General features: G+C 43.0%; 1 protein-coding gene across 2 annotated transcripts in view; it reads right to left on the reverse strand.

The window, feature by feature from the left end:
- Window positions 1-20,673: 20,673 nt before the first annotated feature.
- Window positions 20,674-23,683, reverse strand: part of PLXDC2 (plexin domain containing 2) — a 231,684-nt gene continuing 228,674 nt past the window's right edge. The window contains exons 14-15 of one of the 2 annotated variants that reach the window (XR_013977955.1): window positions 22,065-22,566; window positions 20,674-22,005 (exon numbers count right to left, since the gene is read on the reverse strand). Coding sequence is in view for 1 of the 2 variants with exons in the window: in XM_080974460.1 (XP_080830586.1) it covers window positions 22,450-22,566 (117 nt within the window). In the remaining variant the exon portion in view is untranslated. Of the gene's footprint in view, window positions 22,567-23,683 lie in introns of both variants that reach the window. The other variant, XM_080974460.1, reaches the window with a different exon arrangement.

A 23,683-nucleotide genomic window follows, 5' to 3' on the forward strand; every position in this document is an offset into this window, starting at 1 on the left:
ATAATAACTTGCATAATTTTAGGAGTTGCCGTGAAAATGATCAACTTCAAAACAAATACAAACAAGTAATTATAGTGCCTAAATATACTTCAAAAAGGGTTGGAAACGCACTCTTGATTGACTGATTTCCATATTCATAGGAGGCATGAAAATTCATTTTTCACATCTGTGTGGATTGCAAGCAATAACTCTTGAGCAGAAATGTGAAATTGCAGGCTGTAACTCTTAGGAATGAACTATACATTTTTATAGCTAGAAAAGAACTTAGCTCAACTCACATCAAAACAAGCAGTAATATTTTATTTGTGATTGGGAATAAAAGTTGTTCCTTTTTCAAAGTAGGGAATTTATAATAAATGTATCAGTGAAATATTCACTAAAAGTTTAATAAAGACTTTAGCAAGGAGTATAAAGCTTTATTAGCAAAAATGAATTAGTATCCTAACATACTTGGCTCCCAAAGCCAAAATTGTTACCCTAAACTTATGGCAGTGCCATAGATGAAATAGTACCTTTCCTGAAACCAATAAGCAAAGGTGGCAAAAATATATCCAAATCCCAGCTAGTCCCATGTTGCAGAAAGAGCTGGATAGGAGATGAGTGCGTTGTTGCTTCTTTTTCAAAATGATGGCTTGGGGAAGCTGTGGGGCCTTTAAAGCTACATCATACACTGCCCTCTCATTGGCTGGGTGGTATGAAGCCATTGTAGCTGACTCCACCCTGAACAGCTTGGGCTCCTTTCCCAGCAAGAAAGAGGCAACACTGCCCCCCCAGGACACAGTGAGTAGTGCCATTGTAAGGATCCTCAATTACCTTCGTGTGTGTGTGTGTGTGAGAGAGAGAGAGAGAGAGAGAGAGAGAGAGAGAGAGAGAGAGAGAATTTCGGTAGTCATACAAGGAAAAAAGATAGTAATTATACTCTTAGAAATTCTCTAAAGAAGTGATCTAGAAATGTTGTCCCCACCTTCAAAAAGTGGAAAAAATAAGGTCCAGGTAACTACTGATTGGTGAGTTTGACATCAATACTAGGAAAGGTCCTAGAACAAATAATTAAACAATCAGTCTGTGATCACTTAGAAAAGGATGCTAAGACCAAGCATGGGTTTCTTAAAAAGAGTTCATGCTAGACGAATCTCACTTTTTATAGTTATAAACTTGGTAGATCAGGGGAATGCTGTGGATGTAGTACATCTTGATTTCAGTAAGCCTTTTGACAAATTCCCCCATGATATTCTTGCAGGGAAGCTGGTAAAATGTGGACTGGATGAGATAACTGGTAGGAGGATTTGTAGCTAGTTGACTGACCAAACCCAAAGAGTGCTTACTAACGGTTCCTCATCATCCTGGAAAAAAGTAACAGTGTGTCCCAGGATTCTGTCCTGGGCCTGTTGTTGTTCAACATCTTTATAAACAATTTGGATGAAGGTACTGAGTAGACGCTCATCAAATTTGCAGATGACACTAAACTGGAATGGGGAAGCTAATGCTGAAGACAGAATTGGAATTCAAAATGATCTTAACTAGGGCTGCCAGACATTACCAGGATTTCAAAGGTGGAATTGACGTCCGGGGGGGGGGGGTGTCCAAAAAGTGGCTGTTTGTCCTTGATCTTAGGGAAGTCAATTGAAAAATCACAGGGTTTTTTTTTTTACTATTTTGAAATATGGCAACCCTATCTTAACAGATTGGAGAACAGGGCCAAACCTAACAAAATGAATTTCAATAGGGACAATGTAAGGTTCTGCACTTAGGCAGAAAGAAGCCACTGGACACCTGACTTGCCAATAGTACATGTGATATTAATCTAGGGGTCTTAGTAGACCACAAGCTTAACATGAGTTAACATTGTGGTGCAGCAGCAAAAAAAGAGCTATTGCTAGGCTGTATCAACAGAAGTATAGTTTCTCGATCAAGGGAAGTAATAGTCCTACTCTATTATACATTGGTCAGACCACACCTGGAGTACTGTGTCCAGTTCTGGGCACCACAATTTAAGAAGGATATGCACAAGCTGGAATGTGTGCAGAGAAGGGCAATCAAGATGATCAGAGGTCTAGAAACCAAGCCTTAGGAGGAACGGTTGAGGGAACTGGGTATCTTTAGCCTGGTAAAGAAGAGACTGAGAGGAGATATGATAGCCACCTTCAAATATCTTCAGGTATCTAAAGGACTGTCCCAGGAGGATGGAGCAAGCTTGATTTCTCTTGCTCCAGGAACTGGGACTGGAACCAATGGATTCAAGTTACAAGAAAGGAGATTCTTGTACATTTGACAGTGAAACAGATCCCCACATGACGTGGTGGACCACTCTTTCTTGGAGATTTTTAAACAGAGGTTGGTTGGTTGGTTGGTTGGTTGGTTGGATGGCTGTCTGTCACATATGATTTACCGTAGTTGAGATTCCTGCATTGGCAAGGGGTTGGACTAGATGACCCTCCCAACTCTTCAATTCTATGATTGACACGGTATAAGAAAGGGAAATGAGCATTCCAAAACACTGGAAATATTCCATCCAAATAAATAACTTACAGGTTGCAACCCTATGCGTATTTGCCTTGGGGTAAGACTTCTTTAACTCAATAGAACTTACTTCTATGTAAATGTGTCTAATGTTAATATCTCACTCATTTCAACAATAATCTGATTTTACAGTTCTTACCTTTGCCTAGAATGTGCTCTTTTCATTTTTAACCTGAATGCAAGTTTTAAAAAAGTCTTAAGGTTTAAGATTGTGCCCATTACTTTCATAAGAGTAGCTTTTAACTACCCTAAACTACTTCTATTGTTAAATGTCAAGTTTCCCATATGGAAGCCAAGAACAATGGCATTTCTTTGCATTCTGGACTTACTCTTCTCAATGAAGATGTTTGTTGTCAGATGTTATTTCCTAATTATTTATACAGCTACAGTTCATATATTTCCAGGTATGAATGTTGAGTAAAATGCAATGACTGACTGAGCTCCTTTAATGCTAAAAATGCAGTTTTAAAAATAGCTTCCTTATTGGGAATGCCTTAAGCAAAAACTGTCATCGTGGGAGTGAGCTGAAATTTGATTCAATTTTCATTTAAAGGCAAGCCAATCTAATTTGTCCCTTATGTAACAGAATGTGAACTAAAACACAGCCATTTTTCTAAATTTGCAGTTTCTGAATTTTGCAATACAATTCTTCAGTCATGGAATGCATGTACAAAGTTAAACTATGTGTAAAAATGCATATATTAGTGAAAATAACAAAAAAGCATCATATGGGGGAATTGCATTGCATAATAATAATAATAAATAATACACTAAGCAAAATTGCAACCACACATGTCTATATCAGGAGACGATGGCCCTAAAATGCTGGTGAATTTTCATCAGGACTTTATTTTCCTCTAATCACAAATATGATGTGGAAATGTAGAAAACCTAACACTAGAAAAATGAGAAATAGAAGCTGACATATTTGTCCATCCCTAACCGTGCTTGCTCCTTTGTCTTCAGTGCTTCTCCTCCAGGTGCCCCACTCCTGGGAGCATAGACCATTTTTCAACCTCCAAGCTCTTCAAACTTCCTGTCCCTACTGCATTCTTGCTCTTGTAGCCATTATAGCCTCACTAGCAGAGCCCGCCCAGCCTTTAAGCAGGGTGAGGCCACTGCCTCAGTTGGAAGAAGCCCCACAGGAGGCACTCCGCATATGCCCCACTTGTCCCACCACCTTTGCCATCAATGAAGAAGCTGTGCCACCATTGGCGCCAATTTTGGGCACAGTCGTGTCTGTTTGGGAGATCTCATCCCAAATTGGCTGAAATCAGAACTGATGGTGGCATCACTTCTCCACAAATGGTGGATGCGGCAGCAGAAGCAGGTAGGAGGTGGTGGGAGCGTTGGCAGGGCAGAGCAACACTTCCTGTTTTGCCTCAAGCAGTGAAATGGGACACACCACCCCTCCTTGCTAGGTTCTGGCTTCTCCTGTAGCTGTCTCTTGACCTCTTTTTCCACTTTTCCCAGGTCCTGGCTGTCACCTGGGAATCCACCCAGCCCTACTAACATACCTATATACTTTGAAACTTCTATTTTCTGTTTTGTATTTTTTTTGCATTTGGTAAAAGTTTAAATAAAGTATGTTAAATATTTATGTCCCGATTGCTTTGGTTCTTCTATACTTTCTCCAACACAGCAAAGATGCAGAAGTATAGGAGTTTGCTAACTCAACGTTCTGATCCAATATGGTAGTGTCATGTTCACAATAGGAGACAGACAGATACCCAATCTTGAAAGGCAATCCACTGTCAAATATCAACTTCACACAGAGGACTAGATTTGATGAGTGTTGTCAGTGCAGGTGTACTTAATGCTCCCAGCAAGAAGTTTCATAAAAATCGAAGGCTGATGCTTAGAGCAGCGAAACTGACAAGTATATTCTAACTAGCTGCTTTAAAGGTGGGCCAAAAAATGCTGGAGGATTTTTAAGAAATACGGATGAGTTTTTAGTACATCCTGAATGCAAGTATCATTTGATGTGGTGAACAGTTTTAGCCATTTTCTGATATGATAAAAAGAAGAATGCAAGTAACCTCAGGTTTCAGTAGCTTTTCCAGCATCTTCTCGTTCACTGTGTCACATCTTCTTTACAAGTGCCTTATTCCCCTTAGAAGTCTTTCAGATCTTTTTAACAAGGCCTCATTTCCCAATAGGGAAACATGGAAAAGGAAAGGTTAGAAACGGATGCATTTGTATTGGGGGGGGGGGGAATATTGCTAAAAGCCAAGTAGGTGAGCTGGGGATGCAGTGCAAAATGAAACACAAGTCAGAAACAAGTTCAGTGATACATCAAGAGCACGAAAGCAATTTCTCAAAGGTGATGAAAGAAAATGTGCTCTTTTTTTAGGTCTCTGGAAAACAGGTGCAAAACTAATTTTAGGATCGTTATTTTCCTGCAAAATGTGCATTAAGAAGAACTCTTGATTACTCATTTCTTCATGGCTGCCTTTCCCCGTCCTCCCCCATCTTGGATTTTCATACATCAAAAGGCCCAGTGTCCATACCCCTGGTCCCTCTCTTGCTGCACACAAATAACCACAACCATTGGATTCTTCAGTTTGCTGTCGTTTATTAGGGGCAAGGTGTTACATCACACACTCATCCCCCCCTTGAATATCCTCCAGATGTTCCTTGTTAAGATACCTGTTGGGCATAGGCTGAAGCTGACACTTTACTGTAGCTAGGCTACTTCCCCTTCAAATTCCTTTCCAGCACCTTCTCTTTGTTGAACTTTGGCTCAACTGGAAGCCCAGTAAAGTACTCTGTGGCCTCACAGCCAACAGTTGAGTCTCTCCCCAGTTATTCCACATCTGGCTTATCTCCCAGGCATTCACCAGGAAGACCTGCTGACCAGAGACCTAATCCTGCATCCACACAGGAGGGATGCAAAGTTCAGGGGGCAGTGAGGTGGTCCCTGGCAGTCCTTCATACCTGATTTTATTAGAATAGCCTTCCTTCTCTTGGATTGTCCTTGGAGAGACATCATAATAACGAACAATTCAGTAAGATTAATAACAAAGTAGCCACCAAAGTCAGTGGAATCACACTAGCTCCAGGTTTTCAACCAGTGTGCCATGGCACCCTGGGGTGCCTTGAATGGTGGTCAGGGGTCACACTGGCCTCTGTGTCTCTTTCCTTCCCTCCCTCCTCTGATGCCCTCTCATGTCTCTGCCTCCCAAAGGCTTGCACAGCTGTTTATTGCAGCAGCCCTGGCTATAAGGTCCACAGGCAAATGGTGCCTCAGGGAGGCACCTCTCTTTGGGGCAGTGGGGGGCAGCTCAGAGACCAGGGGCTGCAGTAGCTGCCTGGAGGACTCACAAGGAGAGGGGAGAGGAGGCTGAGGGAACACTCCACAAAAGAGGGTGTTTGGAAAAAGGGTGAGAGGCTGCCAGCTCTGCAGGCAATGGGTGACATACCGTACTTTTCAGTCTATAAGACATCCCCTTCTATAAGACACCCCCTATTTGGGGGGGCTCAATTTTAAGAAAATGAGGGGAGATGGCCCAAAGTTGTTGAGCCTCTCCCCTCACGGAGCTGCGGGCAGGAAACACTCCCTAGATCATTTCCCATGTGCAGCAGCATTGGGTGAATTTGCACTCCCGCCAGCCATCCGGTTTTCGGGAGCACAACCTCTTCCGATGCCACCACGCAGGGAAAATGACCCAGGGAGCGCCAGCTGCGTGCAGCGACATTGGGGGAAGTTGCTCTCCCACCAACAAGCTGGCTGGCAGCGTGTAGCTTCTCCCCCCCCCCATGCAGCTGTGGGCAGGAAACACCCCCAGATCGCTCCCCACTCACTGTGGCATTGGGGGAAGCCACGCTCCCACCAACCAATGCCACTATCCGTGTATTGGACGACCCCAGTTTTTTGATGTGATTTTTGAGTCAAAAAACCTCATCTAATACACAGAAAAATATGGTAACTGGGCACAGGGATGCCGCAAAAAGAATGTAATTGGTTAAGGGAGCCATGGACTCAAAAAGGTTGAAAACCTCTAGGGTAAGGTTACCAGATTTTTTTCAATGAATCCGGGGACACTTTTCAACTTCCTATTAAATAGATGGATTTTGTCAGGGGACTGATTTGTAAATCCGGGGACCGTCCACGGGAAACGGGGACTTCTGGTAACCTTACTCTAGGGCTAACTTTCATAATGAGTTGACTCCCCCAACATGCAGATGAGACTCAGTGCAGCAGTCCACAGCACTCTCTTTACATCCCTAGATAATGGAATAATACATAGGTACTTAATGCATACTAGTGGTCTCAAAGTGTTGGTGCAGATGGCCCTGTTGTATAAATTTATAGGATGGAGTAGAGTTTTGGTGTTCATCAGGACTAGCTGAAATATTGTTCCTCTTATTCCAAGTAGACTGGCTGCCAAAGCTTACTTTAACCCTGGTGACGAGACAGTACTCTTCTCCACACCTGATGGTGGCAAATTAATGAAGACGGTCCAGATCCATCCTCTAAGACCTTGCTGCAGGTAACTCATTGGACCTAGGATGACATGGTTTTAGGAGCTGCAGCTGAAAACATTAGCAAGTTGCCTTGTCCTTTTCTTGGAACCATTGTGGAGTTGCACTCGCTAATGGGGCATTTTGTGGCTAACATAATAATCACATAATTAGCATCAAAGATCCCACAGGTGCCTGCAGATCAATATATCTACAGTACAAGATTCCAGACACAACTATAGCAGGTGCAGAGATTCACATTCTGGTATCATCCAAAGGCACAGGGAGTTGCTACTAAAGCAGATATATTTTGAGATTTAGTGGCAGTGTAGCTTAATTGCTACTCGGGGGTATTGAAGAGGGGGAAAAGAGGCAAAGAGAGAAAAAAGAATGACTTCAGTGTCCACAGAGGGATTTTCAACAGGATAAACACTGGCTGTCTTCTGTGCCAAAACGCTCCTCAGATAGTTTTGTTTTAAGATGGGAGAAGCGGAAAGTGTATTTATGTCTCAATACATATTAATAACCATTTCCGATGATGCGAAATCCTTCAAGCGTTTTTCTTTTCCACAGGAAGAAAAGAGAGCTAACTTACCCTAATGCTTGAATACATTTATTATTGGTGGGAGAAATGCAGGATCAGATCTAAGGGTATAAAGTGGAAGTCAGGCATGGAGCCTTCTGCAGGGACCTTCCAGCCTGCTCCAATGTTTGGGCAGCTCCAAGTGCACAACAGAGATGCAAGCACAAAGCCGGTCCCGAAATTAATTGAAGAGCTGATGCTCACATGGGAACTCCAGATGTACATCAGAGCCTCTGGCTCATGGCGTGTGTATCTTTCTGTAGTAAGTAAGGAGAATGTAGCTTTTCTGTTAGCATGGGTTGATGTTTCTAGAAGGAAAATAACAACCAAGTTCACACAGCACACTGAGCCACACCTTGGCTTCAGAAGACTGCACAGATATGTTGGCTCGCAGCTGCTGTCCCAAGCTAAGCTTGAATGGGTTGTGTAAACCAGGACTCATGGTTAAGCTTTCTCCTCACCAACCTTGAGTGCTAGGAAAGTGCAGCACGGCAGCCAAAAGGACCAGCTGTGAGGTCCTCTCTAGGAAAGGATCACCTGCTTCATGTGGTCTTCCAAAGCCAAGGTGGTGCTGTGTGAATCAGGCCAATGTGGAATTTCCTGGCCACTTGGGCTGAACCAGTTGTTTATTTATATACCACCTGGTGGCTGGCCCAAGGTTACCCAGTGAGCTTCATGGCTGAATGGCAATTTGAACCCTGGACTCCAACACTGAAACCATTACAGCACCCTGGAATCAAGGGAGTTTAACAGTCCTCTCTTCTTGGAGCACAATGACTGTGCATAGAGGAACTCATTAATTTGTCCTTAGAAAGGGAAATATTTATTTTATTTTGGATGTTGTAGCAGTTTTGTTTAAGCAAATGTGCATACTCTGGGTTTAGGCAAAATTAGGGGCCTGCAATTATTTGCTTGTTTAGCTATTATAATCATTATTAAAAGCTCATTAGTTTAGATATTCAGTAATTAAAATCACAAATATTTTTGTTATTCTACTTTGTTTTCATTTCCCATTGCTTTGAAGAGGAAACCCCCCTGCTTTTCTGATGCCCTGCCTAACTGTGTTTTCTACCTAAATGCCATAACATTTGACTACCCGCTCCAAAGAATCTGGCATGCAAAATTTCAGCCGTACAGGGAAAATGTTTCCATTTCATCAGCAAAGACACAGGGATGGACAGCCTAACTACTGCCTGAACGCTTCATAAAGAGAACTACTAACGACTCGCTAAGCATAAGTGAATGGGAAATAGAGTGTAATATAGTGTCGAATGGATTAAAAATACTTTAAGGAACTGCAAGAGGTAATGGAAAGGGATCTGTTTTTGCAGAAAGACAAAAGGCATAACAACAGAAGGACCTGCAGACACACACTCTCCAAGGAGAAATAGCTCATAGTAAAAAACAGGCAACCCCCAGGACCAAGTATTTGTCTCCCTTTCAGAAAATAACAAGGGTATCCCACCATCACTGTAACTGGACAGTTATATGTGGAAAGATATATGTTGGACATCTTACAGCGGCAATCTCTCCTTGCCCCCTTTTCTCCACACCTCTAACTTGACCTATGCTGGTTCCAAGGGGAAATGAATGTTAAAATGGCACGGAGTTCTAAATGAGAGACAAATTAATAAATGGTGCTGGGAACCATTTCAGAACACCGGCATTTATTTCTTTAATAATACTGAATGAAATGAATGGGCCACATTCCTTTCAACTTTCCATTCATTATGAAATGGATGTGCACTCTTAGATAAAACGAGTGCATTTTTAAAAAGATGAATGGACACTGTAGCTCCTCCATCAAGGCACAGAATGTTATGCTCCTTCCATGCGTAAGACTGATAGCACGCATGCGCTCACACACGCACACGCATACACTTGAAACTCTGTAGATAGGGAACAAGAAGAATACCTGGAATTAGATCTTTACATTCTTATTTCCTAAGTGAAGTTTCTCCCTGTGTGTAACAAATTGGTCTCTGATAACATCTAGACAATCTGAACAGTTTTTTAAAAAAAACAACCGGAGACCAATTTGTTAAAATCCAGACAATCTGAAGGCAGTTCTATTGAAGCAATTAAGAGCCTTTAGCCTTGGTAGTATTGGGGGTATACCATAATTATATTTACTTCACCAGTGCCACAAATCTCTGGAGTCAACAAGGAGATTCCCTGCTCCCTTCAGCCGAGTACCTGATTGCAGTCTCTTTACTTCCTCCCATGGAAGTGAATGGGTACCAGGAATTTTGCTTGTGATCTATAATCGAATGGCTGTTGCCATTCCCAGCCTTTCTGCTTCCATGTGATTCAAGGAGCCCTCAGTGGTACTAGTCCATCTACCGGGGGGGGGGGGAGTGCCATAGCTCAGTGCCGGAGCATCTGAAGGTCCAAGATTCAGTCCCTGACATGTCCAGGTAGGGCTCTCTCTGAAACCCTGGAGAGCCTATCCAAGTCATTGTAGACAATACTGAGCTTTGTTTAAGGAAGCTTCTTCCTATATTCCTATGCCACACTTCAGTGGTTCTTCAGCTGCTTAGGATGGTGCAGTAAAACTGCTTCTCACCCATAAACCGAAGCATCTCTGTACAAATATCACCTTTACTGATTGAAATAAACTGCTCTTGTGTCCCACCCCCCAAAAGAAACCGTGCACTAGCCACCGACATATTGAAAGAGATTGAATGAATTCCTTCTCTTCATTTAGTCTTTGGGCTCTTGAGAGAGGGGATGTTCTGTGTTCTGGAAGCCCTTGTTTTGTATTTGAATTTAGTTTTAGACAACGTGTCTCTTTCACCATCTGTCTCAATAATGAGCTCTGACTGCCAGTGTAGTTACTTTTCTCTGCCCATTTGGGATGGCCCATCAAAAATCAGTGCTGCTGATGACTCATCTGTCTGCTAGCTCTGCTATCGCAAATGGAACTGACACCCCTTGTTACAAACACAAACATAGCTTAAAGCAGCCGCGTCAACTTCGCTTCCAAAGACATTTGCTCCCCCAATGACAATTTAGAGTTGCCTTTGAAGTCACACACCAATAATGTGATAGTCTCCCCAATAACACAAGAGATAAGGCCATGGCAGCCCTGTTCTCCCAGCTCAAATCAGGGCAAGGATCTGTCCACTCAGGGCTATGGGAATCCTGGGCTCCTGTCATTATCGCCCCTAACAGGAGTGTTTCTTTCAAGATTCATAGTCCTCCCTGTTTTTCTTTCCCAATTCTATGCTTACTGAGCATGCTCAGTCCTCATAAGATGTTTGCTGTTGCTGTGTGTGACCCCATTAAATGCTAAATTGGCGTGTACTTTGCAAACTTGAGTTTTCCCCCAAACATGCTGCCACATCGTCTTCTTGTTTCCCAGTGGCCTCATTTTGAGCGCCAATCCTATCTGCGTTCACCACCTGAATTTGCTCTTATAGAGAACGATGAAAATGAATGATCTTAGATAGCGCAGCTCATTTTATTATTCAGCATTATTGATGCACGTGCCCGCTAGAGATGTCAGATAATTCAGATGAAAACAGGAACAGGAGCAGAAATTGCCAATATTTGTTTATTCATTCCACGTTCAGAACGGGAATCAAACCAGCAAATACAATTGGCATTCACTGTTGTTGTTGTGGTGGTTGTTGTTGTTGCTGCTGCTGTCTGCCCACAAACAACACATAATTAATTTTGTCCCTCTTCTCCCCACATCCACATTGCATTTTTTTGCATTGAAATGAATAGGGTTGAATAACATGACAATGTACCCTATGTAAATAAGTATTTACATTATGTAAGTTACATAATTTCAACACAGCAAAGAGTAGGACAAATGTGGTTTTTGGCAGAAGAGGAACGACAGCAGAATGAAAACACTGCTGCATGGGGGGGGGGGGGGGAATATAGGACAAAAGTGAAAACAATGCCTTCTAACATCCCTAGTGTCCATGCCAGGATGTGTCCTGGCATCCGTTTTCAGGATTTGTCCAAGGCTACCGTTGTTGCTATCTCCACGTTACGAGGCAGAGGGACTTCTCGGTAGTAGCGCCCGCCCTGTGGAACGCCCTCCCATCAGATGTCAAGGAAATAAACACCTGACTTTTAGAAGACATCTGAAGGCAGCCCTGTTTAGGGAGGTTTTTAATGTTTGATGTTTTATTGTGCTTTTAATTCTGCTGGAAAACCCAGCCAGATGGGTGGGATATAAATAATAAATTTATTAATTATTATTATTATTATTATTATTACTACTACTACTACTGGTGTGGTATTTTTGACCACTCTTCTGGGTTTTGTTCTAGAGAAGTCACTACCACCAGTTTGTCTAATAAACTTTTAAGAACTGGTGTTTTGTCACTTTGTTTTGCGGCACAGAATAACATGCTGTGTGGTACTGAGCTTTTGTCCATCTGGAATGCATTTGAAGGGTGGAGTCAGTGGTGGATCTTGGGGCCTCAAATTTCAGCGGCGCCCTGTGCGATACCAGAATTTGGCTTCTGTCACACTTTATTCTAAATCATAGCTGTGGCGCCTCTGGTGGCACCCCTGAGGCTATCCGCCTCGTGCAACCCAACTGGTTGTGCACCCCTAAATCTGCCTCTAGTGGGGTGCATACACTCCAAGTGCCCCGGAAAAAAATGGGACACCACATTTTCCCCCTCAAGAGATCTTGGTGGCCATTTTGGGTGCTGTGATCTTGTGCACTCTCGCCCTGAAAAAGTGCCAGACCAGATTTCCTCAACCTTGGTCCTCCAGATGTTTTTGGCCTACAACTCCCATGATCCCTAGCTAGCAGGACCAGTGGTTAGGGATGATGGGAATTGTACCGAGGTTGAGGAAGCCTGTACTAGACGCTAGTCTAGAAGGATGAATGGGGCTGGCCCACAAGTAACCTTATATATTCAGTAAGGAAATGGAGTGTGTGAATACTCAGTAGAATTTCTTCCATTTATTAGGGCAGGGGTGGCTAACCCTTTCCAGCCCAAGAGTCGCATTAATGATAAGCCACCCATCTGAAGGCCACACATTCTTCAGGCCCCGACTGGCAGGTGAGGTCATTTTGTTGGTGCCACCACTGGAGGCTGCCCAGTTGGGCATGTGGGAGGGGGTGACCTATGACAGGGCCTGTTCAGTGGTGACTCCCTGGTTGTGGAATTATTTCCCTAGTGAGGTGCATCTGTCTCCATCCTTAAGTTTCAGGAGGAATTTGAAAACATTCTTGTTTACCTAGGTATTTTGCAGCTGAAGAATACTATTCCTGTTCAACCCCAAGATTACTGGATATAGTGCTATTTTTCTAGAAAAGAAGTGCCAAAACTCAGCAGGGATGCTTCCCTTGTTCTGTTATAATGGCAATGGCCCCCACAGGAGAGGTGCCATAACTCACCTGAGAGATGCCGGAACTGAGTTCTGGTGAGTTCCCTCGGGGGGGGGGGGAACCCTGTCTGGATGGAGTATTGTTGTAAACTGTACCTGCTTCTAGTTTTTAACTGTTTCTAAATGGTTTTTGTTTTAAATTGTAGAATTGTTTGCAGCCCTGGGCTCCTTGGGAAGGAAGGGCAGGATGTAAATTCTTTAAATAATATCAGTGGTGGCTTTGGCACATATACTTATGTGCCCCCCCAACAGCGCACACATATACTAAGGACTCGGTGCTGGATTCAAATAATAGTGTGAAGGAGAGTGATTCTACACCTCCCCAAATCAAACTGTGATGCCAACAAAGTCAGATCAGGGCCCCACAAAGCTAGGGCTGCCATTAACCTGGAATACGGCAGTCAGAATCAATTAATGGGCTCTGCATGATGTGAGGCAAGCCAACAGCTCCTGTGGAACACTGAAGAACTCTGGATTATTTCCTTTTAAGCATTTTGTTAAAGCAGAGCAGTGAAGAGACTTTTTAAGAGTTAAAAAACCTCCATTTAACTTTTAAAGAAGTAATCCACTGCTCTGCTTGGAGGTGTAAAAAAAATAATAATCTGAATCTCCTTCAACACCCTAGAGACATTATTAAAGGTAGACCCACCTTTTAATGCTTACTGGAGGACATCTCCTCAAAACGCAAACAAGCCTCATGAAAGCTGAACTGGATGGGGAAAGCTGCTGATTTTTTAATATATATTTTAAATCAGCAGGCAAGAATATACAGCACTCAGCCACCTCTGAATAGATTCTGGAATTCTAGTTGGCCTAATAAAAAAGGTATTGCCCTTATATGGATTATGCAGGAAAATGAATCCCCTTTACTTCCCTCATTAAAAACAAACAAACCTGGAACTACAATTTGGCAGGCCTAATTCACTCTGCGGCGGATTTTGTGCCTGTGAATTTCATTTGCTTCTGCCAAAATGGAAAAAGGTTATACCCACTTTTAGTTACCCAGTAAGAGTGAATGGGAAACACAGAGCCCCATTTTATATAAAGTAGATTATGCATAATAATAATAATAATAATAATAATAATGTCACGGCTAAAAATTGGCCGCTGTTTCTTTAATGCTAAAATAACGAAGTCAGCATGAGTCAGTGGCCTACAATGACTCATGCAACCTTTCACCAAATTGTACCTGTATATATAGAGTGGTCAATGTTAGTGTTGGGTGTGGGTTGGTTGGATGGTAGAAATTTGGTTGCGTTTGGTGTGTGTAAAAGCTGTCGGTCGTGGTTGAAGAAGACTTTTTAATAATAAAAGCAGCAATACTCTGCAAGAATACTCTTTCTCAAAGACTCTTTTGTGCCAACTAAGGTCTGAGGACTAGGCAAAGGAGTAAAAAGGAGGTCAGAACCTTTCCCCCCCGCAACACTGACAAATAATATTAATAATTTTTATTTATACCCCGCCCACCTGGCTGGGTTTCCCCAGCCACTCTGGGTGGCTTCTTACAAAAGACTGAAAATACATTAAAACACGCACCCACAAACTCGGCCCTCCAGATGTTTTGGGACTACAACTCCCATCATCCCTGACCACTGGTCCTGTTAGCTAGAGATGATGGGAGTTGTAGTCCCAAAACATCTGGAGGGCCGAGTTTGGGGATGCCTGCATTAAAACATCAGTCATTAAAAACTTCCCTAAACAGGGCTGCCTTCAGATGATAAAGAAGAGGAGTTTGGATTTGATATTCCGCTTTATCACTCCCCTTCAGGAGTCTCAAAGCGGCTAACATTCTCCTTTCCCTTCCTCCCCCACAACAAACACTCTGTGAGGTGAGTGGGGCTGAGAGACTTCAGAGAAGTGTGACTGGCCCAAGGTCACCCAGCAGCTGAATGTGGAGGAGCGGAGATGTGAACCCAGTTCACCAGATTACGAGACTACCGCTCTTCACTACTACACCACACTGGCCCTTCTAAAATGTCTTCTAAAAGTCAGGTAGTTGTTTATTTCCTTGACATCTGATGGGAGGGTGTTGCACAGGGCGGGCGCCACCACTGAGAATGCCCTCTGCCTGGTTCCCTGTAACTTTGCTTCTCGCAGGGAGGGAACCGCCAGAAGGCCCTTGGAGCTGGACCTCAAGTGTCCAGGTTGAATGATGGGGGAGGAGACGCTCCTTCAGGTATACTGAGTTGAGGCCGTTAGGGCTTTAAATCATATCAGGGGATGTTATATACAAAAAGCAGGTACAAAGCATATCTTGGGGGACACACACATATACCACATACAGACTACATGCAGTTGCCTCATGTCATGCGACACACATGCTCCTCCCCTTCCCTGCACTGTGATTGGAGACAGGGGGATCCCATTTTTTGCTCTTCGCAGATCATTCTGTGGCTACCAGTGAGAATGAGATGTACCATTGGCCTGATCCAGCAAGCTCGTCTTATGTTCTTCAGCCTGATCAAACCTGTGGGCTGCAAGTTCGTAACCTTTGTATTAAGGGTATTGATCACTTGTGAAACTGCACAGCATTACACAGCTGATTTCATTGGCTGGTTTGTTTTATTCTAGCCATGTTTTCATGTCTAGAATGTCCCTCCATCCCTCCCTGTCAAGGGTTTAATTCGTAATCATGCCACGAACAATTATCCCATGGAAAAATGGCATGTCATCTCGTTACATAAGATGATTCCTATCTACGCCACTGACAAAGCTGCATTCACATTTTATCTGCTGACGTACTGAGGGTTTTTGGATTTTTTTTGCTTCATCTGGATTTTAATGTGCCTTATTACATCCACCAATCTGCCGAGCATTTTAAAAGACCACTTGGCTAATGTCAGAAACACTATAGTCATCATCCTAAAAGCACCAGTCTGCTAAGCATCTAAGGATACTGGAATCCCAAATAAATATTTTGGTACAAATTAATCTTTTCATGTAAACCTTTCACTAAAGAGCAGCTGGTCCCTACACAGTTGCCAAAGGAATGTAGCATGCTCTTTCTGCACAGCAGACCTCACCGCTGTTACGATTGTGCAAGCAGAAATTATTTTATTTACTGAAATATTTCTTAACCGCCCATCATCAGATGATCCCAGGACAGCATGCAAAACTATGACTAAAACTGTTCATACAACATGCGAATGCAATAATTACAAAAACAACACCCCAGCAATATACAAGAGACTGCAAGAGAAAAGACAGGTTAAAAACAAAGCTGAAATGTAGAGAAAATGGCATCTAAAACAGGTGTGGGTAACTCTGAGCAGCCTTTTCCACTGTCAAACAGCTCACACCATCAGAAAGTTATTCCTAACATTCAGTCTTGTTGTTGTTTAGTCGTTTAGTCGTGTCCGACTCTTCGTGACCCCATGGACCAGAGCACATGGACCAGTAGCTTCGAGAACACTGTCCAACCATCTCGTCCTCTGTCGTCCCCTTCTTCTTGTGCCCTCAATCTTTCCCAACATCAGGGTCTTTTCCAGGGAGTCTTCTCTTCTCATGAGGTGGCCAAAGTATTGGAGCCTCAGCTTCACGATCTGTCCTTCCAGTGAGCACATTCAGTCTAGCTCCTTTTTATTCTCATTTGAATCCGTTGGTTTGGATTTGACCCTCCCCAGCAACAGCAAGCCAATTTGTTATACCATCTCTCTGACAGCCTTTTAAATATTTGAAGACGGCTCTCTCACATTTCCTCATGATGACCTCTTCTCCAGGCTAAGCATACCCAATTAAACAGACACAAACACACACCAAACAACCAAGCCACTAGCCCTTAACAATATGTGCAACATCATTGCTGGATCAGAATGATCACCATTAAAAACTAAAGAGAACGCTTACAAAACATTTAATTCTGGATTTGTCTCACAGTCCAAATTTGTGCTTCCAATTATGGTAGCAGGATTCTTTGCCAATACTGACACTTAACCACAGACGTTGGAGTAAAGAATCATATTTGTATCATTTTCAATCCAATCAAATTAAAAACATGGGAAGTATAGATGACCACAGTTAACTTCATTCCATTCTTGCTTCACAGGAAAAGGCAGAATTTGCCATAGTGAATCAAAGGAGGCATGAATGGCATTTCCCTATAGATATCAGTACTACATGGTGACATGAATATGCCTATCGGCCAAAGTAAATGGATCCAGTGTCCTGAACCCTAGGCCTACCTGGTGGCAAGCAGTATGTCAAGTCCTCAGTCCAGGGTCAATCCACGTGTCAAAAGGAAGCAGTGTCCCACAGAGACCCTGGAGCACCCAAGCTGAGATCTATCTACATGGGTGGTTGGGCAGAAACAGCACCTCAGCTCTGCTGCCCTTTAGTACTTTGCATGCTGGTTGCAGCACCTGGGCTTGATGAGGCAAGTGACCCTCACCTGTTTCAAGCCAACTCCAGCTGAGGAATCACACGCTTCCTCCCAGAGCTAGTGAGCCCCACCTGGCCAGCTAGGGAACTGGGCTGTGGGCGCTTGCCTGCCACAGCCTCCTGGAGTTCCCCTTCCGCTGCTCCCTGGAGACAGGGGCCCCTCTGGGTCCTGCTGTTCTGGTTCCTGTGCATTAACCCCCATCCCCTTGTCATCCTCCATTACCCTATGAGTACTTCCAACACCAACCTCTCCTTCCCCATCCCCAGCTTGCCCCAGTCCTGGCTACACTCTTTGCTGGGATCCTATTCCTCTTCCCTGTTGTCCTGCCAGTTCATGACACCCATGTATTTTCTACAATGCAATGGAATTAATGAATTGCCCCTATTCTCACATACTGGTTATTACCATAAAGCCTAGACACTGGTGTTTTTTTGTTTTTTGTTTTTGAGTAATAACCAAAGATTGAACCTGATAACATCATTATTTTTATTTCATTTAAATTGCTGTATATATCTTTTGTATTATTTCAAATTTTTGGTTTTCTAAAAAGCAGATAAGCGTACCTAGGCTGCCTGCCCCATCCCACTGTCTGCTGCCAAATGACACAGGCATTTCCCCGTTCACATCAGTGGCATACAACATTGTAAAATTATCTACATGTGATTTATTCAGTTATGGCCCAAAGGGACAAACCACTGAGTTCTCCTGTGAACGTCCCACAGAGAGGAATAGAAGCGTTTGAAAGCAACACAAGATAGTCCGTGCCCAAGATGTTCACTCTCATGTGACTCTTTCTTACCACCAGAGGTCCTTAAACTAGACTAATTAAGAGCAGTGTCGTGGAACACATCTGTTGAGAAGGATTAACACTGTGCCGCAATGGCCATAACGGGGCTCTGGAGTGACATGAATTTAGTAAGTGGTACAAGTATCAAGCTTGGCACCATGAGCAAAATATGCTGTGTATCCATTCATGCGTCAAACTAACAGCAAGCGAACATTCAGTAATTGTTACATTAGGCCCATTTTTATTGGTGATTCATAATTTGCTGTCTGGTATTTGTGATCCGTAAGAATGAGCATTTTCCAGGATTCTACATGTGGTGCCTGCCACCTGAATTAACAGCCTGTGGCAATCAAAGATGCCCAGAAGCAAAATCAGAATCCCTTGGGCAGCTGCAGTGACTCCATGGCCTTTGCAGGCTCCACAAGATAGATAGGGTGGCTGAAGAATGTCAATCTCATTTGCTACACCATTAATTAGCAGTACAACTGCTGAGTTTCTGGGACTAAAGACAAAATGCATCTCCCCATATCTTATTAGTACATTTGTTATTACAGAACATTACCAGCTATTGAAAACAGCAGGCTGTGTGATTGCATAATTTGAAATATTATTTACTCCTCACATTGCTGCATTCGACAAGAGTGTGTTTCCCTGACTTCCTTTATCACTATTCTCTTATACCACTGATGGAAGGTATTCAGTGGGTGTAAAAGAGGGAACCTTTGGCCCTCCTGATGTTATTGGATTCCGGCTCCTATTCTCGTTTATCTTCATCCAAGCTGTTGGGAGTTCAACAGCATCTGGACCATGCGTCTCCATGCCATGGCAAAAGTATGGCGGGTTCTTGTCCATGAGATGTTGCTTGCAGGTGACGCAGCCTTGGCAGCACTCTCTGAGGAAGCTCTACAGATTCATCAACCATTTTGCACAAGCCTGCAGGGACTTCACACTCACCATCAGCCTGACAAAGACCAACATCTTCGGTCAGAATGTCACCAGCACTCCACGCATCAGCATTAGTGATCACATGCTTGAGGTGGTAGATGACTCTGTCTACCTGGGTTCCATCATAACCAGCAACCTCTCCATAAACAATGAGCTGGACAAGCAAATTGGCAAGGCAGCTACACCAATGATTTGCCTCTCCAAAAGGATATGGGAGAATGTGATGCTAATGGCCGATACCAAGATGGAAGTCTACCAGATGCCCTTGAACTCTGATAACTGACTGGATGATAGCCAACAAACTGAAGCTCAGTCCAGATAAGACTGAGGCACTGTTACAGGGTGGTTCCCTAGACCAGATGGATGGGAGGTTGCCTGCTCTTGATGGGGTTACATTCCTTTGGAAAGAGTGGGTACGTAGCTTGGGGATGCTTCTGGATCCACCGCTGCTGCTTGAGGCTCACATGGCCTCAGTGGCGCAGAGTGCTTTCCATTAGCTGTGACAGGTTTATCTGGACAGGGACAGCCTAATCTCTGTTGTCTATGGTAACCTCTAGGTTAGATTACTGCAATGCATTATACATTGGGCTGCATCTGAAGACAGTTCAGAAACTTCAGCCGGTGTAGAATTCAGTGGCCAGGTTGCTCACCAGGGCAAGACAGTCTGAGCATATAACGCCAATCCTGGCCCGACTGCACTGGCTGCCAATCAGTTTCTGGGCTCAGTTCAAAGTGCTGATTTTGACCTATAAAGCCTTAAACGCCTCAGGACTGCAATACCTCAAGGACTGCCTCTCACCATATGAACCTACCTGGACCCTGTGTTCATCACCTGAGGCCCATCTTCATGTGCCACTTCCTCAAGAGGTCCAGAGGGTGGCAACATAAGAACGGGCCTTTTCTGCAGTGGCTCCCTGTTTGTGGAATGCTCTCCCCAGAGAGGCTCGCCTGGCACTTTCATTATTCATCTTTAGGCGCCAGGTGAAAACATCCTTCTTCAACCAGACCTTGGGCTGTTTCACATCCAATACCCTTTTAAATATGTTGTGGGAGGAATATGCTATTGGTTTCTTCTTGTTCTTGTTCTTATTATTATTATGTATTTTGTGTGTTTTTTAATCTTGTATTTTTATGTCGTGAAGAGTCCTGAGATCTACAGGTGAAGGGTGGCATACAAATTTAATAAAATAATAATAATGTTAATAGTGCCTCTAGTTTGTTTAATTGGAGGATACTGAGAGGTGTGTTTACATTTTTTGCTCCGTGCTCCTTTGCCCCATGCCCTGTCTATCACTGGCCCCTGGAAGGTTGCTCAGAAGGGAATGTGGCCCTTGGACTGGAAAAGTTTCCTCACCAGTAATCTACTTGGCCCGCAGGTGAATAAACTTCTTGTTTCCTTCTCTACAATACAGCCGTCCATCCAGACCTGTCACTGGAAGAATGGGAGGCCCCTGCACAGAATGAGTTCTGGTTTGTGACCAGGAAATGGAAAAGTCCAGGAAAGGAAAATGACTGGCTTTTTAACAGTTTTGTAGTTAAACCACTGCTTTCAGAAATGTCCCATCTTCTTCTGGATGACTAGTGGACACGCAGCAAAAGGAATCCAACAGAGGAAATAATGAATACAGAAAATACAGTATTGTATTATTTACTGAAGAAAGTAACAAGTAAAAATCATGGAGGTTTTGTTTCCCCCCCTTTAAAAAAACCAGAACCATACAAGTATTGATGTGAAAATGTAAAGAACCGTGTTATAAAGGTGCAACCTGAAAAGGTATCTGAACAACCTGAAACTACTATGATTCAAGTGCTGCTGTTCATATGGAAGGGGAAATTAATGAATGGGTTTCACAATGCAATAATGTCCATACAAAATCTGAATAGACATTTTAGTAGCTCAATATATATTGCCCCCTTTCCATCCAAAGGAATATTTCACTGGGAGTTTTCTTTAAAAAAATATTATCTTTCCCAGTCAAGGAAGGAAAGGGTTTTGTTGTTTAAGAAACCGTGGCTTCCAGAGGCAGGCAAAGTTATAGCACTGCAGATAAATGAACCACTTTCCCTATACAACATAAAATCTTATTTTAATATTAAGGATTATTTTACAACTCAGTGGAAATATGCAGCAATGCAATATATTTCCATCGTCCGGATGGCAAAAAAGCACTCTTAACAGTCACAAGAGCCTGCCTTGTGTTAGCTATAAAAAAAATAGATTTATATATATATATATATGTATTTATATATATATATGCATGTATGTATGTATGCAGCTACTATGTGCATTAAACAATACTTCTACATGAATCTGCAGGGATTGCAACACATTTAATGTTTGTCTTGGGGAGGGGTGCGGTGGAACCAACAGCACTGTTCTCAAGTGACCTGTGACAGAATGGTAAGAGTTAAAAATGGTAATAATTTCTTTTTGTGTTTCAAGGCTGTTTCCCCTCTGGCATCAGCCAAACACATCTACCACTTCTGTTTCAATCCACATTTCAGGAGCATAAGCAATATCCCTGAAACTATCAGCTAAATACTAGGTGTGGTCACTCCTAAGCGACTTATTCCCAAGCGAGCGTACCTGGCAGTGCTGACTCCGTCTCACTTTTGTGAAGATCAAAACTGAATATTAGTCCAATTTCTCTGTATATTCCAGCAGAACAGCCCAATTTCACCATAGTGAAAAACCTTATCACTTTTTTTTTTTTTTTAGAAAAAACCCCTGACAACTCTCTAATGCTTTGTCAACTATAGAAATATAGTTGTGATCAAAACAATAATAATCACAATTCATGGGATATAAGCCTACAGAATACAAGAAGGACTCTTGTTGTTTTCAGATGTATATCATGTTTCTGGACTTGGGTGGAGTTTTCTCATTTTATTTTTAGAAATGAAAATTGCATTACTCATGAACTGTAGAAAACTGCTTAGCTATGTTATTTGCATCAGATTGATCTCACCAGCAGCCTTGTCAAACAAGAAACATTGCCTCTGGGGCTGAAAGGATAACCCACAGGTAACAGCTGTAATAGAAACACCGTCACTGCACTGGATCCAGAAGGGAAGCACTGTTCTGAACTAAAGCTTTATATCCCGAATCACTCTACATCTCCGATACCTAGAGAGCATGGCAATTGTGTTCATCATTCTCCTACTGTAGGTGTTTCTGAGGGGTGCTACTGAAACATGGCATGGTGATTTGCTGTGAGGGGGGCAAAAAAAATATCTCTGAAAGGGTAATCGGGTATCCTAGACACTTTTCCTTGGAGAAAGTTTATCCAGAACTCCATTCTGTCTCTCTCTTGGGTTTACAGCAGCTTAGATTTCCATTTCTTTCATCAGAGGCAGAGTAAATGTCTCACACCTGTAGGCCAGTACTGGTGATCTGCCTTAGAAATCCTAGCACTGCTCTGACACAATGAAGCCTTCCTTTTCGCCAACCGGTTCCACTTCGGCATAAGCAGGGTGTCCAGAGCCTCTCCGAAATTTCATTGCAGGCCATCTGCTGGGGCGACGCTAGAAGAGTGGACACAAAAACAAAGGCAGTCAGATTCTAGCAGAAGCTGTCCCAAGCTCTACATCAGTGGTGGCCAAACTTGGGTCTCCAGCTGTTTTGGGACTACAATTCCCATCATCCCTGACCACTGGTCCTGTTAGCTAGGGATGATGGGAGTTGTAGTTCAAAAACAGCTGGAGACCCAAGTTTGGCCATCACTGCTCTACATAAATCTATGTAAAAATGTAGGGTCAGTTCCAGACCTAGGCCACATTCACACCACACATTTAAAGCACCACCATACAGTTGTACGGGAAGGGTGCTGAGAGTTATTTGGAGACCCCCTATTCCCCTCATGGAGCTATAATTTTCAGAGTGGTTTAACCCTCTTCCCCCAGGGAACTGTGGAAATTGTAGTTCTGTGAGGGGAATAAGTGTCTCCAAACAACTCTCTGCATCCTTAAACTACTGTTTGTCGGGATATTAATCAATGGGACTTCAGTTAGTCATTATGACAATAGTTCTATGTAACTTGCCTGATGACACACAATCAAATGGATTCTAGAATTTCAGCAAAGCTGCCTGGGATTGTTCACATTCTGTGTGTAAACAACAATTTCTGATATTGTAAATCAGAAATAAAAATACCGTATTTTTTTGCTCTATAAGACTCACTTTTTCCCTCCTAAAAAGTAAGGGGAAATGTGTTTGCGTCTTATGGAGCGAATGCAGGCTGCACAGCTATCCCAGAAGCCAGAACAGCAAGAGGGATTGCTGCTTTCACTGCGCAGCAATCCTTCTTGCTGATCTGGCTTCTGAGATTCAGAATTTTTTTTTCTTGTTTTCCTCCTCCAAAAACTAGGTGCGTCTTGTGGTCTGGTGCGTCTTATAGAGCGAAAAATACGGTAATCAGTTTATGTAAGATGGGATGCAGCTGTCATACAAGAAATGAAAAACCCTGAAAGTTACTTTACAAACTTTCCACTCCTTTTCATGTGTGAGATATTTTGTTTTTTTAAAAAGTTTTGCTTCTGAAGTTTCTCATTAATAATAACATAGGCAAACAGTCAGGGTTGTCTAATTGTACCTGTCAAGCCATGAAACTTTGACAAGAGCTATTATTAGTGCACTTGACTG

The sequence above is a fragment of the Podarcis pityusensis genome (genome assembly GCF_964106645.2).
Source record: "Podarcis pityusensis genome assembly, chromosome: 12".
NCBI classification, from domain to species: Eukaryota; Metazoa; Chordata; class Lepidosauria; order Squamata; family Lacertidae; genus Podarcis; species Podarcis pityusensis.